General features: G+C 42.2%; 1 protein-coding gene across 17 annotated transcripts in view; it reads right to left on the bottom strand.

Moving 5' to 3' along the window:
- LOC144291589 (uncharacterized) overlaps positions 1-18144 on the bottom strand; it is a 131035-nt gene extending 112891 nt beyond the window's left edge. For 6 of the 17 annotated variants that reach the window (XM_077861188.1, XM_077861195.1, XM_077861187.1 and 3 more), the window contains exons 1-2: positions 17659-18144; positions 13002-13089 (exon numbers count right to left, since the gene is read on the bottom strand). In XM_077861188.1, the coding sequence (XP_077717314.1) occupies positions 13002-13089; positions 17659-18141 (571 nt within the window). In that variant the 5' untranslated portion in view covers positions 18142-18144. Of the gene's footprint in view, positions 1-5930; positions 6049-6670; positions 6859-11608; positions 11832-13001; positions 13090-14471; positions 14726-17658 lie in introns of those variants that run through there. The other 11 variants (XM_077861189.1, XM_077861190.1, XR_013358924.1 and 8 more) reach the window with 8 other exon arrangements.
- Positions 18145-19657: the final 1513 nt, after the last annotated feature.

The following is a 19657-nucleotide window of genomic DNA, read 5'->3' as shown; positions in this document are numbered from 1 at the left end:
AGTAAAATGACAATGTTTTTTCTTAGAACATACCAGATATCAGAGATATTGATGTTTCCGTGCAACAGTGATATTCATGAACTTGATCAATGTGTCATCATTTAAGAATCCATAAGAATAGGGATCCCTGGGTGGCGCAGTGGTTTGGTGGCTGCCTTTGGCCCAGGGCGCGATCCTGGAGACCCGGGATCGAATCCCACATCGAGCTCCTGGTGCATGGAGCATGCTTCTCCCTCTGCCTGTGTCTCTGCCTCTCTCTCTCTCTCTGTAACTATCATAAATAAATAAAAATTTAAAAAATTAAAAAAAAAGAATCCATAAAAATAGGATATAAGCTGGTTGGTGTGGATCTGGCTGTGTCCACCACTTTTTCTTGTCTGGGAGGGCAACTGGGCAAATGCTGAATTCTCTCTACAGTGAACAGCAGGTGACCAGGAAGGACAGAAATGCAAGGGTTCCCTGACCATGTCCCATTGATTCTGAATAATTTGAGGCCACGTATTATAACACTAGAACTTCAGAGTTTCAAAGTATGAGGTGGTCTAGTCCAGACTGAATCCTAATCAAGTAAATCTCTGAATGCGCCAAGCAGAACCACCCCTTTCTGTCCTTTTTCCCAGGGATGGAAGAACTGGTGGTGGTCTTGGAAAGCACTCCAGCTCCAGCTTTAGCTCTAGTCCTAGACTCTAGGTCTATCCCTCTTATCTACGGAACCATTTTTAAACTGCTAGGAAACTCTAGGTAGACCATATATCTATATGAACTGCATATTTATATAATCACTCTCTGGATGTGTTTGGATTCTTCACTATGAAAAAGGCATTGCAAATCTCACATAGTTATCTGATTCCAGGTTTGTTCCCTGTTAGATTCCAGGAGTTTTATTAAGCAAAGGAAGAAGCCCTTCACAGTTGATCTTACCTTCACATGCTGGCATATAGTTCTAGGTATCGATATATCCCCACAGACCTAAACAACAGTTAAGTCCAGCAGAATATTATATGACACACAGTCTTTCTTCATGTTGGCAGCAATAGTTTGGATACTGAGAATACGGTTGTGGGTTTTTTCCTCCTGTTGTGTTACATATTTTATCAGTAATCTGAAAATCACTATATTAACACATTTGAACTGCTTAATCAATGCTAGTAAGTTGGCACTGTCAATTTTTCCCTCACTATTTATACTTAATATTCCTCTTGGGTGTGTTTTTGAACGGAACAAAGAAGGATAATTCTTCCTGTTTTTCTATTTTCCTTTTCCATCTCCCTGTCCTTTGGCTGCTATTTTACAAAACACCCTAATTTATAAAAGAATGGTCTCTTACAAGAGATGAAGTACAAGAATTTTAAACCCCTTAATTGCACTGTGTGTTTCAAATCTTAAAACTGAATTCTAATTTAGTGCCTCAATATTCTAAATCAACATTCCAGGAAATTTTTTAATCTTGCAATGATGCAAAGTATCAAGTTGAAAATCAACCACAAGAAGACATAATATTTCCACACAATCTAGGGTTTGTTTTTTTGGGGTGTTCAGGTGCCTACAAGAACACTAGGGAAAGAATGTAGGCCATTTTCAGGTCACTTCAGCTTTCACTGTGCAAGATACAATCAATTCAAAAGAATTCTTTTTTTAAAAAAATTTCTAGCCTAGATTTTCATTTAGTGAGATATAGCATGTATATAAACACATCAGTTTATGTCTAATTTTCCCCAAATTTATGACTTTATACTTTTAACTTATGGGCTAAAAGTGGAAAAAGATTCACATTGTTTATATTTGCTTTTTGCCTGATTAATGGCAGTTATATCAGAAGGCCTTGGCCAACACTTGGGGAAAGCAGCCAAGTACACACAGATAAGCCAAAAGTCACTAAAGATGAGCAAGTCACAATGCACCATCTGTGGTGGCACCAGATACCTGCATAAAATAATTCCTCAAAATAAGAGAAAATTCACTTAAGAGAAATGCAGCTTGTTTTAATTAACTTTCCTCCAGTAATCGATATCTTTTTAGGAAATACCATAAATATCCTGCTGGATATTTATGATTGTTTGGGCAGCTTTTCTCATGAGGGCCATAAGTAACAGGGAGACACAGTTTTGGTTTCCTCTGTCCCACACAAAGACAACTTGGGACTCTTAAATAATGCCTTGCTTTCAAATTAATACAAAATGTTATTATTTTAACCCAGTAATCAATTAAGCTATTTTTAAGAAATAATATATTTTTTACAATAACCAGGCTTTAGTTGAATAAGCTGAGCTGTAGAAGTGTGGCTATACCTCCAATAACACTTGAATGAATTTAACCTAATGGAGTTACAACTTAATACAAATAGATGAGGGATATCTGGGTGGCTCAGTAGTTGAGTGTCTGACTTTGGATCAGGTAATGATCCTGGGGTCCTAGGATGGAGTTCTGCATCAGGTTCCCCATAGGGAGCCTGCTTCTCCCTCTGCCTATGTCTCTGCCTCTTTCTATGAATCTCTCATGAATAAATAGATAAAATATTTTTAAAAAATACAGATAGATGAGTTTGCATCAGAGCACATGGAAAAATATTTTCTGCCACTTTTATGTAGTTTGTTTTAAAATATGTTAACTCAGTCTTTGGAATTTTAAAGACATTTTTATATCTTCTATAATATAATCATTTATATGTGTACTAATACAACCATCACATTTGCACATACTAGACTCTTCCTAAGCTAGGGTTATGAATTAAAATTATTGTGTTTAACCACATTAGTTGAGACAGCTCTACTTTCAGCACTTGAGCCAATGGATCAGGAATGGCCACACAACAGAGGCAATGATTTAGGTTCAACACCTCACTGACCTTGACTTACAAGTATCTCTGACTTTATTGCCCCTCCGGTTCCATTGTCTTGTTTAGTTCCAACCTTCATTAATTCTAAAATGGTCCATGACAGTAACCTCCTCTCTAGCCTCTGGGCCTCCAAACTACCCTACACTCCATAGGAATGTGGCCATTTGACACCTGTCCTTACAGCTTTGGAAACTGTTCAAATGTCAATAGCCCTTAAAGTTCAAACTTTAATAAGTCAACAATTTTCTGTTAAGCAAATCAATGGATAAACCAACCTCTTCACAATTTGTCTCTAACCTATCTCTTTGGCCTTATGTCTAACTATCCATATGCGCTCCCAAATATCCTAAACTGTAGTTTTCATCACAATGGCAAATTATAGACTATGTAATCAGGCTCCCTGGGTTCTAATCTCAATAGTACTACCTTCAAGATGTGTTAGCGTGAGACCAAATACTTAATTTTTTGAAATTTCAGTTTTCCCATCTGTACAATTGGGATCAAAAGGTTGTTGTTAATTAAATGACACACACTAATATTAAATAAAGAGTAGCACAGAACATGAATACTCCTAACTCTGGGAAATGAACTAGGGGTGGTGGAGGGGGATGAGGACGGGGGGTGGGGGTGAGTGGGTGGCGGGCACTGAGGGGGGCACTTGATGGGATGAGCACTGGGTGTTACTCTGTATGTTGGCAAATTGAACACCAATAAAAAATAAATTTATTATTAAATAAATAAATAAATAAACAAATAAATAGCAGCTAGTAATAATCACAGCAAACAAACACTTAATCCATGCCTTTACCCAAAGCTTTCTGGCTGATGTGTCCTCCCATCTGGTATCCTTTTCTCAATGAACTCCTATATGTCCCTCAAAGATTAGTTCAAATGGCACCTGCCTTTGAAAGCCTTCCCTTACCATTTCACTTGGGAAAAGGTAGCTTTCCCCACTACAATACACTTACAGCATTTTGTGAATATTGTATATTACAACCTGCATCTTCATAAATCTACATATATGTGTTCTTCCTATACTGTAAGATCTGCATGGAAAACAATATCTTTACATCCCCGTATTCTGTTATGGGTAAACTGTACCATCCCTCACCCAAGAAAGATATAGTAAAGTCCTAATACCCAGTACCTCAAAATGTGACCTATTTGAAAACAGAGTTTTTGCAGATATCATTAGTTAAGATCATACTGGAGTAGAGTGGAGCCCTAATCCAAAACAAATGATACCCTTTTAAGAAGACAGCAACGTGAAGACAGAGTCACAAACACCATATGAAGCCAGAGGCAGAGATCGGAGTGATATATATCTCAAGCCAAAGAGTGCTAAGAATTGCTGGCCTTCATCAGAACCTATGAAGAGGCAAAGAATTCTGCCCCAGATCCTTCAGAAGGACTGTGGCCCTACCAATACATTGATTTCAGACTTCTAAACTACAGAATTGCAAGATAATAAATTTCTGTTGTTTTAAGCCACCAGCTTATGGTACTTCATTATAACAGCCCTAGGAAACCAATACATATTCCCAGATTCAGGGGGAAAAACTAACATATTTGTGTTAAAGAAGCAAATGACTTTAACAATTTTACTTAATCAATTGGGACTTACATAGAAAAATAGGAGTGTACAGAGATGGCTAGATTAGAACATCCTAAATTCTGGCTTTAAGAATCTGTAAGTATGTGATTTCCTATTTAAGTGTCATATTTAACTTCCTTCCCCACCTAAAAAATTAAGGTTATTGATTCTTTTTCTTTTAAGATTTTTTTTATTCATGGGATCCCCAGGTGGCTCAGTGGTTGAGTATCTGCCTTTGGCCCAAGACATGATCCTGGTGACCCAGGATTGAGTCCCGCATTGGGCTCCCTGCATGGACCCTGCTTCTCCCTCTGCCTGTGTCTCTGCCTCAGAGAGACACTGAGAGAGAGAGAAAGAGGCAGAGACACAGGCAGAAGGAGAAGAAGGCTCCATGCAGGGAGCCCGATGTGGGACTCAATCCTGGGTCTCCAGGATCTTGCCCTGGGCCGAAGGCAGGCGCCAAACCACTGAGCCACCTAGGCATATCAAGACTGATACTTAAGACTTAGAAAATGTTGACATATTCCTCCTTGCCCTGTACCTACACTGCTTATAAAATGGAACCTATTATTATTCATCAAAGCAATGACATAAAAGTTTTTCAACAGGTGATTTATAAAAAATGGCATACTTATTCATCTTTATATGATATCTATAGTCCAAGGACATTGTGTCTGAGACTCCAGAAAGTTTTTTCCAAAGCATTTTTATTAACAACATGTTTTCTCTCAGGGACCTATTAATTTATTATAATGTAGTTACACTGATAGGCATCTTACCTAAAAACATTCATTTACATGGAAATAACAGTGTAAAGACAGATAAAAGTAATCTTATATTTAGGCCAGAATCAAGGTCTACTCTCTATGTTAGTAATTGCAGCTAAGAAGGAAGGAAAAAAATATAGAATTTGGAAGGAGAAATTTAATTTCAGTCACTGTGGTTAGAAGGGACATTTATTGTATGATTGAAATAAGTCAATAGGAGGACAAACATTATATGGTCTCATTCATATGGGGAATATAAAAAATAGTGAAAGGGAATAAAGGGGAAAGGAGAAAAAATGAGTGGGAAATATCAGAAAGGGAGACAGAATATGAGAGACTCTGGGAAACAAACTGGGGGGGGTGGAAGGTGAGGTGGGCAGGGGGTGGGGGTGACTCAGTGACAGGCACTGAGGGGGGCACTTGATGGGATGAGCACTGGGTGTTATTCTATATGTTTGCAAATTGAACACCAATAAAAAATAAATTTATATAAAAAAATCCAAAGTACACAAGGAAGGCAAAATGCCATACTTATTTGGTGCCTAAAATAACATGTTATTATAAAGTAAAGCGATTTCAATTTTGGAGCATGGAAAATCCCAAAACTATGAAAAATGTGCTTTCTGAGATCTCTATGAGCCTTAACTTCAAAAACATGCAGTGAAGGTACTAAATAAGTCTTTCATGAAAAAGAATGCTCTGGCATGACTCAAATCCAGTTTCTGACACCTACCTTCAATGTTGCCTCTAAATAGATGTCTTATCTTTCACTGTTCAGGTCCTTTAGATCCAGGCCTCACAATGAAGGAAGCCAGTAGAGTCACAGTCTGGTTTTCCAGCTTCTGGAACTCCTATGAATGCACAGATTTGATCCAGTCATCTAATAATTCAACAGTCATTCAATAATCATGAGTTATGCCTTACCCTAGGCCCATCACTGATTTGCTGTTGGCAGCTTTTAGTTTTTTTTTTTTTTCTCTGAAGCTCAGTATTCTCATCTGTAAGCAAGGATAATGATGGTATCTGCTTCCTAGGATTTGTTGTGGTAATTAAATAAGAGATGGCTCATAGTGCTTCACATAGAGCCTGGCATATGATAATTACCCAATACAAGTTAACTGCTGTCTTTATCATCATTACTGGAATATGTTATAAATCTAGTAAGCAAGTTGAGGGTAGGACTGTGTCTATTACTTAACGGACACCCACACTAAACAGCTGAGGCCAGTGAATGCTAAAGTAAATCTTCGTGCCAATTCCAGCTCAAAGCCTACTTCTGCAAATGTTTATTGGAACACAGCCACTCCTGCTCTTTTATATGTTGTCTATGTCTATGTTACCCAGCAGATGTACATAGTTGTAACAAAAGGACTGAATAGGCTGCAGACTGTGAACCATTTATTACTTGGCTCTTTAAACAATAAGTGTGTTAGTCCTGCACTAGAGCTTCGCCACTTACTATGCGGTCCTTACCTCATTAGAAATACAGACACTGGGATCCCTGGGTGGCTCAGTGGTTTAGCATCTGCCTTCCACCTAGGGCGTGATCCTGGAAGCTGGGGATCAATTCCCACATCAGGCTCCCTGCATGGAGCCTGCTTCTCCCGCTGCCTGTGTCTCTGCCTCTCTTTGTGTGTCTCTCATGTACAAATAAACAAAATCTAAAAAAAAAGAAATACAGACACGTAGGCTCCCTTGACCTACCGAATCAGAAACTATATATTTTCACAAAATCTCCAAATGATTTACTAACATTAAGGGTTGAGAAGCGGTGGTCTAGGTCAGAGGTTAACAAACTTTCTGTAAAGGGCTAGACAGTAAATATTTAACCTTTGTTGCAGGACTATAATATCTGTTCAAATCTGCCTTCCTATCTCAAAAGCAGCCAGAAAAAAATATGTAAATAAATGCGCACGGTTCCACGCCAACAAAACCATGTATGGAACCTAAAGTTTCAATTTTATACAATTTTCATGTATCACAAAATATTCTTTTAATTTTTTTTCAACCATTTAAAAATTTTGAACCCTTCCCTTCGCTTGTGTACCATACAAAAGCAGGCAGCAGGGCAGCCCGGGTGGCTCAGCGGTTTAGTGCCACCTTCAGCCTGGGGTATGGTCCTGGAGACCCTGGATCGAGTCCCACATCAGGCTCCCTGCATGGGGCCTGCTTCTTTCTCTGCCTGTGTCTCTGCCTCTCTCTCTCTATGTCTCTCAAGAATAAATAAACAAACAAACAAACAAACAAACAAATAAATAAATAAAATCATTAAAAAAACACAAACCAGGCAGCAGGTAGGATCTGGCCTGTAGATCAGAGTCAGCAGTCTTGGTCTAGGCTAATGCCACATCACTGTTTAGCCAACAGGTTACCTCTCCTCCCATACTCTCCCCAGGACTCTAAACACCTATGTATATTTTCTGGCACATGTGACTTTAGAGAAGTTATCTTCTACTTATCTAACTTATCCTAAAAAATATTTCTGTTCCTCCTTTATGACTTCTAACTTGTAATATAAAGTTCCTATCAAATGATGTGATGGTGTAACTGTTTCCTTTTCATTGGCAGATTAGAACATACCAGAGAGGCTGAACTAGGAAGCTATAGGTGGATAGACAGACAGGTGGACAGATAAGATACCTGCCTCCAACGGAATAGGAACCTGATCACAATGAAAAACTCTTTGTCTCTAAATTCAAACCAACTATGCTGAGCATTTCTAAATATATAGTCAGGATTTGTGTCTATTTGATCCACAATACCCTTCTCCTTGGCCCTTCAAGTAGTACAAGTATGGAAAGTAACATAGGAAGTCTGCACATCTTGCCCTTGCCCTTCCCCTTCCAGAGGCTAGTAGATCACAAGCAACTGAGAAGGAACTGCCAGAGAGGGTTCTCCCTCCAGAAAAAAAGAGCTTTGTCCCACTCTCAGGGCTCTGGGACACATTGGTGGGAGATGGCTAGAGGAGGGGATCCCTACCTGCCTTTTATTTAAGCCAGTATTCTTTGTTCCTGCTTATACTGAGATCAAAAATCAGTTTCAGAAGAGCAGCTTAGTTCACAGAAACCTTTAATTTATGTTCAAAGTTTATTGAAGCTAAGCTCAATAAATGGTAGATAAGAGGACTTTGTTGAGTAAACACAAGATTAATAATTTAGGTTTAGCAATTTAAGAAACATGAAAGTACTCGAGATTCATCAGAAGCACAAACTATATGAACTATCTGCACAATCTTAGAGGAAACATTTACATATACCTATAGACTTAGGATATATATAACATTTTAATCTAAATGAATGTGTTAGAATACATTCTGACTCCTGGTCTCGGCTACCATCACATCTTTTTTGTTGTTTAACCTTACTCTGTTTTATCTTTCTACCATCATCCAATTTTCCCTCTCCTTTCTAGGATAATTTATTCTGCAAGACAGGCTGAGATAAAAACCTTTCTACATAATCTGATAAATCTTATAATTGTAAATTATTCAGTAATGAAATGGTTCCCATAGTGTATTCATTAGGAAGATTTCAGCTACAAGAAACAGAAAATCCTGGCCTAACTGGCTGACATCTTAAGAAATTGATCATTTCATACAAGAAATTCTGCGGTTAGGTAGCTACAGGGTTGCTTAATTCAGTGCCTCAACAACATCATCAAGGATCTTTCCATTTTTCTATATTGCATTATTCAGGATATAGGCTTATCCTTATGTTAACTACCTTACACCATATGTGACAAAAAGATACCCAGTAAAAATGCTGTCTTTTTGTGTCTCTTTAATTATGACAAAGTTTTTCCCTGAACTCCCAGAATATTCCACTTCATAGCTCATTGACCAGAAATGCATCATACCTGTTTCTAAAATATGAGCAGCCAAGAACAATGAGATTACCATAATTGTGCTGAATGGGGAAAATATGCAGCCAAGAATATTTTATCCTGCAAGGCTGTCATTCAGAATAGGAAGAGAGATAAAGAGTATCCCAGACAAACAAAAACTAAAGGAGTTCATAGACCACTAAGCCAGCCCTGCAAGAAATATTAAGAGGAACTGAGTGGAGAAAAAAGATCAAAAGTAACAAAGACGGGCAGCCCCAGTGGCCCAGCAGTTTAGCACTGCCTGCAGCCCGGGGTGTGATCCTGGAGATCCAGGATCGAGTCCCATGTCAGGCTCCCTGCATGGAGTCTGCTTCTCCCTCTGCCTGTGTCTCTGCCTCTCTGCCTGCCTCCTCTCTCTCTCTCTCTCTCTGAATAAATAAATAAATAATCTTTTTTTTAAAAAAAGCAACAAAGACTAGAAAGGAACATCACCAGAAACACCAACTTTATAGGTAACACAGTGGCATGAAATTCATATCTTTCAATAAGCAATCTGAATGTATATGAACTAAATTTCCTTTTTTTTTTTATTTATTTATGATAGTCACAGAGAGAGAGAGAGGCAGAGACACAGGCAGAGGGAGAAGCAGGCTCCATGCACCGGGAGCCCGACGTGGGATTCGATCCCGGGTCTCCAGGATCGCGCCCTGGGCCAAAGGCAGGCGCCAAACCGCTGCGCCACCCAGGGATCACGTGAACTAAATTTCCAATCAAAAGACATAGGGTATCAGAATAGATTTTTTTTTTAAAAAAAAGGCACATCTATATGCTACCTACAAGAGACTCATTTTAGACCTAAAGACACCCTGATATTGAAACTAAGGAGATGGAGCACCACTTATCATGCTAATGGATGGCAAAACAAAGCCAGGGTTGCCAAACTTATATCAAACTAGATTTTAAAACAAAGACAGTAACAAGTGTTTGAATGATACACTCGACTGGATGCACTTAACAGGTATATTCAGGACATTTCATCCCAAAGTAGAATATGCATTCTTTTATGTACAATGGAGTATTACTCAGAATGAAATCTTGCCATTTGCAACAATGTGGATGGAGCTAGAGCACATTACACTAAGTGAAATAAGTCAGTAAGAAAAAGACAAATACTATATGATTTCACACTCATATGTGGAATTTAAGAAACAAAACAGATGAACATATGGGAAAGGGGGGAAAAGGGGGGAAAAGAGAGAATGAAACAAACCATAAGAGACCTAACGACAGAGAACAAACTGAGGGCTGCTGGAGGGAGATGAGCGGGGATGGGCTAGATGGGTGGTGAGGACACTTGTCAGGATGAGCACTGGGTGTTGTATGTAAGTGATGAATTACTGAATTCTACTCCTGAAACCAATATTGCAAATGTATGTTAAGTAGAACTTAAATACAATTTTAAAAGAAATTACCGTAATTGGATTAGGAAAGCATATGGTCATGTGAAAGATTAAATTACCTGAATGAAAATCAGCATTAGAAAGAAGTGGGGAGGGGTGCAGGAGCTATACTCAGTAGTCACACAATACTCAATACTACAATCATTAAGAGGTATCTTGTTCATCAGCCTTTGAAGGTAGCCAATTAATTTGCAGGAAATAGTAACTGGGAGATTCTGTGACTATACAATTTTATATTACTGGAGTAATAAAGATCTGAAGCAGCCTCAATGTAATTACAGAATAAAGGCACATAAGACAATCTGAGAATAGTTCTAGAATTTGGCAAAACCTGGTCCTAACACCTTTCAGTAAACCAATGTTCATCAAGGACTCAAGCAGTTGGAATTTATAACTGCCACTCAGGCCCCAGCCGATTTCCCCATGATGTGATCAGTTCCAATTAATATAATGCATCTTGATTTGTGTATCATTCTGTATTCAAGTATGACGAGTACTTGAATACAAAGTTTACTTTAAAACAAGCAAAGAACAAAAAAAGCAAAGTTGAATTTAAAAAAATTAAAACATTCTAATGTGACCCAGAAGCTATCAATTTGTGAATGTTGCCGGGGGGTGGAGGGGGTGTTCTCTTACAGCCTCATTTCAGGGGGCTGCAAGTGGGCAGAAACAAGGCTTGGTCATTCATAGCTGATTGATGATAGAAAACTGAAATGGAAAGAGAAGTCTGTGTATTCTGTTCCTTCTGTCCCTCCCTGTCCACCCACAGTGTCCACCTAGCAGCACAAGTACAGAAACTTGGTTTCCGTAAGCCAAGAGGAAGAGCAGAGCGCTGTTTCTGAGACCCAGTGGATGGAGGAGGGGCCATGGCACACAATTCCTATTTACTTTTTCAACTATTTCTTCAAACTAAGAAAAAAACCCTATTCTAAATCTAACCTATTCTAAAATTATCCTAAATTTTCCAAAAACGAGATAGAAAGCATCTCAAATTCCCTTTCATAATTTGAAAGCACAAGTTAGAAATTGAACACCAATAAAAAATAAATTTATTGTAAAAAAAAGAAAAGAAACTGATGTCTGTTAATATATATCAGTACCTCATGCGTTTCAGACACAGCTATCTTACCTTCTTGTTATGTTTTGCTCTTTTTTATACGAATGTACTAATGTAGCCAAGTAATTTAGGATGGGATCAACTCTAGTGGACTTCACAAGCAGGTTTAGTTTTGTTGGACAGCTATTCTTTTAAGTGTTTTGTTGCTAAAAATGTGACAGAGCTACTGTTTCTCCCATGAGTGTTCTGAAGACATATTTAAACATTTCAACCTGTAAGAATCTGCTTAATTCCTCTGCAGAATGTTAAAGAGAAAAGAAGTTACTCTTTGACCAGGAAAGTTTAAGGCATTTAAATATGATCAGATATCCAGAAATAAAATAGTACATTCCATGAAGAAACTAGGAAATCACAACACAGATACATTCATTGTACATGAACAACTCAGAAACTTAGTATAAAAGCAAAGAAAATATTAAGTGATATTATTAAAGTAAGCTAACTAGAATAAGAAAATAACATCAATACCACATTAATTCTATTGGTTTTTCTTGCACAGAACAGAGGGAAAATGATTTAAAAAATTGGACATATTAAATTTCTCCATTCTTTCCACTTAAGGGTAAAGTCTAGATTGAAAATGTTCTAAGAATTTCCTTTTATTTTATTATTATTATTATTTTAATAATATTTATTATTATTTATATGGAGCCCAATGAAGAACCTGAACTCATGATTTGAGCTGATATTAAGAGTCAGACACTTGATCAACTGAGCCACCCAGGTGCTTCGAGAATGTTTTGAGAATTTAATGGATAATTATTTCCCTTAAATCCAAATTTTTCCTTAATAGATTTTTAGAGAACCATATGCTCCTCAATAGTACTCAGTTTTGGCTTATAAATAAGATGAAAAACGTTTGAGGGATAATGGCTTTTATGTATAGACCTGGGTGTGCATATGCACACACACACGTGTGTGTGTGTGTGTGTGTATATTTCCATCAACTGTTTATAATGGAAGTGTATCCAGAATAAGGATAAAACTACTGATTGGATTCTTAAACTATATAACTACTGCTTCAGTCTTAGAAAAACTGTTGCTCAGAAGCTACCAGGATTCTAAGTAATCAACCAGGATATCTACAAGCAAACGTACAGAACTTTTAATAAAAGTCCACTACCTAATCTAAGGTGATTTGAGTACATCTATAGGTGTTTATGAGATTTTATCACATATCACTATGGTTCATAAAACACATTATTTATACAAACAATAACCACAGAAGTCCAACTCTCTAAACTTTCAAGTTACCACTCGGTAAAGCAATCAATTACTTTGATTTAGTACACTGCTATGGGTTTTTCCTGGATGGCAAAGCCTAGATATTGGGAAAGAAGCTAAAGACACGGCCAAGCTTCAGACCTTATGCTTTCTCCCTAAAAGACATTTAAATAGTACCTACCTGTTGCAGAGAGATATGCTGGTTTATGTAGATTTTCATCTATATCAAGTGTTAGCACCTTGCAGTACAAAAGATCATTTTGGTCTTCCTAAAAAACAAGGGAAAAATTGAGCAAAGGCATTCCCCATATGTGTGCTTTACTCAGTTACTTTTGCCACTTTGGCTTTGGACTTTTTGGAGTGGAAGGTGAAATCTAGATGAAAATCAGACCCTTTTCGTACCCCATGAACTCTTAACTCTTCTTTTAAGTCCAGTACAAAACCTACTTTATTTCTTAAAGTCCCTTCCAGTCCTGTGTAATCCATGATCCCATGAAGACTTCTACAGACCCTGACCACAGCAAATTCAAATTATTTGATAAGAAGACACCCTTCAGATAAATGGGACTTTCGTGCTGCTCTTTGGAATAATCTCTGGGACCCGGTCTTGTTATTGTTGTTTCTTGTCTGTTTTTATTTAGGGTTGTATTTATTTCTTTGAGAGAGACGCAGAGACAGTGACAGAGAGCACAAGCTCAGGAGAGGGAGAAGCAGACTCCCCACTGAGCAAGGAGCCTGATGCGGGGCTCCATTTCAGGACCCTGGGATCATGACCTGAGCCAAAGGCAAAGGCTTAACCCACTGGGTCACCCAGGTGTCTTCTCTTGTGGTTGTTGTTGTTGATCATCCTGTCTTTAGGAATTTTCTCCACATTTGGCCACACCAATCTGACTTCCCCACCTAACCCACCACCCATGCCATCTCGTGAGCGGCTTTAACCGACAAAAAGGAAAATCCTGAAAGACATCAAACTCCTAAAAGAAAGGGGAATTGTTAGGGACACTCCCAGAGCTGCAGCCCACCCCTGACTTGTGATGGTATTTGAGGGCACTGAAACCAAGGGTAGAGCAGAACACACAGTTGTGTGGTAAAGCTCAGCAGTAATGACCAACTGGTGTTTGGCCAGAAATTCAGTTTCCCTCCTCTTCTCCTAAACACCATTAACTTTTTTTCTTTTGTTTCTTTTAAGGATTTTATTTATTTATTTATTTATTCATTCATTCATTCATTCATTCATTCATTCATTCATTCATTCATTCATGAGACACAGAGAGACAGAAGCAGGCCCCAGGCAGGGGCCCAAAGCGGGACTCGATCCCGAGGCTCTAGGGTCACGCCCTGGGCTGCAGGCCACGCTAAACCGTGAGCCACCCGGGCTGCCCACATTTTTTCTTTAATGGGATGGATTTGGCAGGTGAATTCACTCCATCTAAATACGAATGCCCTGTCTCGATTCATTCTTATAGCTGAACTTTTAAAAAGTCTCTGCCAAAACCAAACCGCCATCGCTGTACCCTCCTCCACCTCCCGCGGAACATCCTGTCATCCAATTGTATGAAAACCCTCTCCTCGTGGGGCTGCAGAGACGCATCTGATCCCACCTTCCCCCTCGTCGCGCCCACAGGAAGGCAGGGCCGGGAGCCGCACGTACCTCGCGCCGCAGGCCCCGGGCAGGGGGGGCGCGAGCCGGGGAGCCCGCGCGCTGCTCCACAGAGAGCCGTCCTCCGTCGTGCGGCCAAGGGCCCCGAACAGTGGCCGGGCAGGAGCCGGCGGCAGAGGAGCGGCCCTGGCGGGGTGTTTTCAGGCAGGCTTCCAGCACGCGGCCCCGGGATCTCGGAGGCCGCCCGGAAGCCCTGGTCTCTCTCCCGGGGAGTCCCTGCCGCCGCGCCCCGCACGCGCCGGCAGCTGCAGGCGCCCGACGGCCCCGCCCGCCTCTCGACTTGCGCGTGCGCAGTCGCTCCTCGGAGCCGGCGGGCGCCGGAGCCGCTCGAGGCCTGTGGGAGCGGAGCTGCTTCCGCTCAGGCGGGCGTCCCCGGGCCTGGAGCTGGTCCCGCGGAGCCTGCAGCCGCGCTCGCCTTCGACGTGCGGGAGGAAGCAAGCTCGAAGCCGGCGCTTTCCCGCCTGCGGCCGGAAGCCTCTGCCTGGACGCAGATTTGTGGTCGGTGCGGCCGCGGGCCTAGCCGTGGGGTTCACGTGCTGTTGCACACCCCAGCCGCTCTCGCAGTGGGCGGCCGCGCGGGGAGAGCTCGCCGTCCGGGGGTCTCCCTGCCAGGCTCCCCCTTCACGGACCGTCCGGCCCCCCGGGACCCCCTGGAAGGCGGCTCGGACAGAGGCCCCGGAGAACAGGAGGAAAGGCTGGAGAACTTGCTGCCCCCCCCTGCCGGGCCCCAGGGGAAGGTGCCGTCCAGCCTGGCAGGCGGGGGGCGGAGGCCGGGGGTCACCCCAGCGCCGCGGGGCCGGCTGTGCGGGCGCCCAAGTCCCGGAGGAGCCTGCAGCAGCAGCCTAGGAGAAGCTTTCTCAGCTGACGAAAGAAACGATTTTTGGAGCCAGAAAGGAAACACTACGGGTCCATAGGGGCTGTCGTTTTTAGGTGCTCATCTCCTTCGGGGCAGCCCGGGGCCCAGCGGTTTTGCGCCGCCTGCAGCCGGGGGGTGACCCTGGGGACCCCGTTCGAGCCCTGCATGGGCTCCCTGCCTGGAGCCGGCTTCTCCCTCTGCCTGTGCCTCTGCCTCTCTTTCTTTCTCTCTCTCTCTCGCCTCTCATGAATGAATAAATAAAATCTTCAAAAAATAAAATGAATTATCATCGCCTTCAAACAGTATTATGCTAATTCGCATAGGTGGATTTTCCATTTCCCTGTCTCATTCTTTGTGCCAAAAATTGCGTTCAATTTACTTCTACATATGTTTTTAAAAACACTGCCAAACATTACTATTTTTTAGTTTTTAAATTTTTTGCTATTGTTTCTGTAGACACATGGTTAACTGTATGTTTTTTTTTTCCCTTAAGATTTTATTTATTTATTTGAGAGGGAACGAGAGAGAGCACCTGCCCACGTGTCAGATGCGGGCCGAATCCCAGGGCCCCAGTATCATGACCTGAGTGGAAGGCAGATGTTTAAGGGACTGAGCCGCCCGGGCGCCCTATGGTTAACTTTTTCAGAAATTGCCAGACTAGGGATCCCTGGATGGCGCAGCGGTTTAGCGCCTGCCTTTGGCCCAGGGCGTGATCCTGGAGACCGGGGATCAAATCCCACGTCGGGCTCCCGGTGCATGGAGCTGCTTCTGCCTCTGCGTGTCTCTCTCTCTCTCTCTCTCTCTCTCTGTGACTATCATAAATAAATTTTAAAAAAGAAATTTCCAGACTATTATACAAAGTGATTTCAGTGTTTTGCATTCCTACCAGAGATATAGGAGACTTCCACTGTTCTCTACATCCTTGTCAATAATTGGATTTCTCAGCCTTTTTATTTTAACCTTTTAAATGGTTCCATACTGGTATTTTATAATTTTGGTTTGCATTTTCTTAATGCTTGATGATGTTGAGTATCTTTCCAGGAGCTTGTTAGCCAGAGTGTCTTCTTTTATGAAGTGTCTTTCTTTTGCTCACTTCTTAATTGAAAAGTTTCTCCTGTTATTGTGTTATACAAGTTCTTTGTATATTTTGTGGCTATGTGTCTGGATCTACCTTTAGTCAGATGTATGTTTTGCAAATATTTTCTCTCATTTTGTGGCTGCCTTTTCATTTTCAGTAGTGTCCTTTGACAAGTAAAATTTTTGGTTTTGGTGGAGTCCAATTAACAAAATTTTCATTTATGGGCTTATTATTATGTCTTGCCTAAGAAATCTCTGCCTAAATTAGATTCTAGACCTTCCCTTATATTTTCTTTTAAAAGATTTAGCTCCTATGTTTATTTTTAATTATTTTTCAGGTATGGTGTAATGAGAAGGCTGAGGTCCATTTGTGTGTGTGTGTGTGTGTGTGTGTGTGTGTGTATATCCAATTATTCTAGCATAGTTTACTAAAAAGACAATCTTTCCCCAAGCCTTAAATTTTTGACATCTTTGTTGAAAAATCAATTGGTTATGTAATTGATGTATTTCTGGATTGTCATTTCTGTTCCATTTATCTGAATGTCTATTCTCTGCCATTACTATAGTGCCTTGGTACTTTAACTTTGTAATCTTGAAATCAAATGGAATAAATCCTCCAACTTTATTATTTTTAAAAAATCACTTGCAAATTCTAGATCACTTGAATTTCCCTATGAGTTATATAATAACCTTGTCAGTTTGTCTTTACTCTCATTTATGAAAGATATTTTGCTGAATATAGAATTTAGATTTTTTTTCTGTCAACATTTTATTTTTATTTTTTATTTTATTGATTGATTAACCGGTCGGATGCTCCAGAGCAAGCCTCTCCCTCACTTTTCCCTCCTCTTCTCCTGCCAGAGTCTATCAGAGGGTACAAGCATGGCCTGGTCCTAAATCTAGCCCATCGCCCTCAGTACCGGAATCAAAGCTTGGTGGATGGGCTGTTCAAAGTGCACTGGGCTCCACCGCTCGGGGTGGTGCCGGGCGGCCGGGCTGGGCAGCCTGTGGGATCCGCAGTTTCCCGCAAGGCTGCTGGTGCAGGGGCGCGGCGCGAGGCAGGCCGGGCAGCACCTGGGCTTCCCGCTCCCCCAGGAGCAAGGCGCCTAGATTAGATTCTCCAGCCAGGCGGGCGCTGGAGCAGAGCCGCCCCCCACCCCCGGCCCCCGCCTCCAGGCCGGCCGGGCCTCCAGGGCCGCTGGCCTCAGCTGTCCCCGCCCTCTGGCCTGCGGGAGGGGGACTCACAGAAGAACTGGGCCACGATTTCCGCCTCTGCTCGCGGGAGAGCTGCGGCGCCACGGCCAGCCCTAGGGACGAGGGAGCGCGCTGCTGCCCGGCAGACCAGACGGCGACCGCACAGCCTCCAACGGTTCCCGCCAGTCGTTTGGAAAGTAACGACGCTGCTCCCCGGGGCCTTCGCGCAGGCGCGACGAGCCTCTCGGCCCGCCCAGCGCCAGTCTCCCCGCTCGCCGGAGGGGGCGCCTCGCGCAGGCGCAGTGGGTAGGCGTGGTCAGGCGCTTCCGGGCTGTCGGGGCTCGAAGGGTCCTGGCGGGCACCTGGAATTGTGGTCGCGGGGCCGCAGCTGAGGCGAGAGGACTGCAAAACCTGGCTCTGACGCCCGCTCCGAGGCCTGCGGAGTGAGGCCCAGGATCCCAGTTCGGCAGTTTCAAAGCGATTTTTTTTTTCAAAGCTATTTTCAAAGTGATGTGAACTGCGCGCCGGTTGCATCTTAACGTGGCCCCAGGGACCCCCCCCCCCCCCCCCCGCAAACTTTTGCTTAGATGCTTCGAGCCAGTCAAGAAGCCGCCTGCGTGGCACCGAGCACAGCTGGAGAGGGCCTGGTGACTGTCTGCCCGCGCAGCTTTTAAGAAATTGGGGGCGGCCCGGGCGGCCCAGCGGTTGACGCGCCTTCAGCCTGGGCCTGACCCTGGAGCCCAGGGGTGGAGTCCGCGTGGGGCTCCCTGCGTGGAGCCTGCCTCTGCCTCTGCCTGTGTCTCTGCCTCGCTCTCTCTCTTTCTCTGTGTGTCTATCGTGAATAAATACATTCTTCAAAAACAAAGGAATCGGGTTGGGGTGAAAGAGGTGAGCCGCAGCCCTTGTCCTGTGCTGTCAGCGGGAGCCGCAGGGGCTGCCTCTGTGCGTGGGAATAAGCTGCTCGGGAATAAGTTCCCCCACCAAACAGGCCCAGACACACTGAAGAAGTTGTCAGGGAATTTTGACCCACGAATTCACGGATTTTATTGATAGATAGGAAAAATCCTGTGAGCAATGTAGGTTTACCAAAGCTTGTGAAACAACTCCAGAGAAATTGAAGAAGGTAACTATAGAGGTTATTTTCAAGTAAAAAAAAAAAAACTTCTAAATTGCCTAACGTTTTTGTAAGTGTAATCAAAATTTGTTGCCATAAATAACAAAGAATTATAATGTACCCTGTTTTCTATTTATCTGGCTCCTTCTCTAAACCTCATGTAATAAACAACAGATACCAAATTCTTCATTGGATTCCCACTGAACGTAGATTCAAAATAAATTCCTTGCCATGGTTAAAAGGCCCATCAATTTGCTCTCCAACTTCATCTGCCTCCCTTCTTTCTCACTATGCTCTGGCTCCACTTGCCTTCTTACCTCCCCTAATACCCAGGCTCTTTCCCACCTACAGGCCTTTTTTTTTGTAAATTTATTTTTTATTGGTGTTCAATTTGCCAACACATAGAATAACACCCAGGACTCATCCCATCAAGTGCCCCCTCAGTGCCTGTCACCAGTCACCCCCGCCCTCCTCCCTTTCCCCCACCCCTAGTTCGTTTCCCAGACTTAGGAGTCTCTCATGTTCTGTCTCCCTTTCTGATATTTCCTACTCCTATTTTCTCCTTTCCCCTTTATTCCCTGTCACTACTTTTTATATTCCCCAGATGAATGAGACCATATAATGTTTGTCCTCATCCGACTGACTTATTTCACTCAGCGTAATACCCTCCAGTCTTGATTTATGCTGTTCCCTGAGCCTGGAATGTTCTCTTCCCCATGGCTGACTCCTCCTCATCTTTTAGGTTCCTTAAAGCTACTTTTTCAGAGACTTCTGCCTTAAGTATCCTTTTATGCCTCCCCGTCCTCCTTTTTTAAATTATTCACAGGCTTTATCATAAAATGCAATTAGGTATTTATTCAGGTTTATTTGTTCAATGTCTGTACCCCACAGGAATGTGACCTCTGTGACCACAGAGGACATAGTGTCTTCTTCACT

This window comes from Canis aureus, chromosome 20 (genome assembly GCF_053574225.1).
Source record: "Canis aureus isolate CA01 chromosome 20, VMU_Caureus_v.1.0, whole genome shotgun sequence".
Taxonomy (NCBI): domain Eukaryota; kingdom Metazoa; phylum Chordata; class Mammalia; order Carnivora; family Canidae; genus Canis; species Canis aureus.
This window is presented reverse-complemented; position numbering and strand designations above follow the sequence as displayed.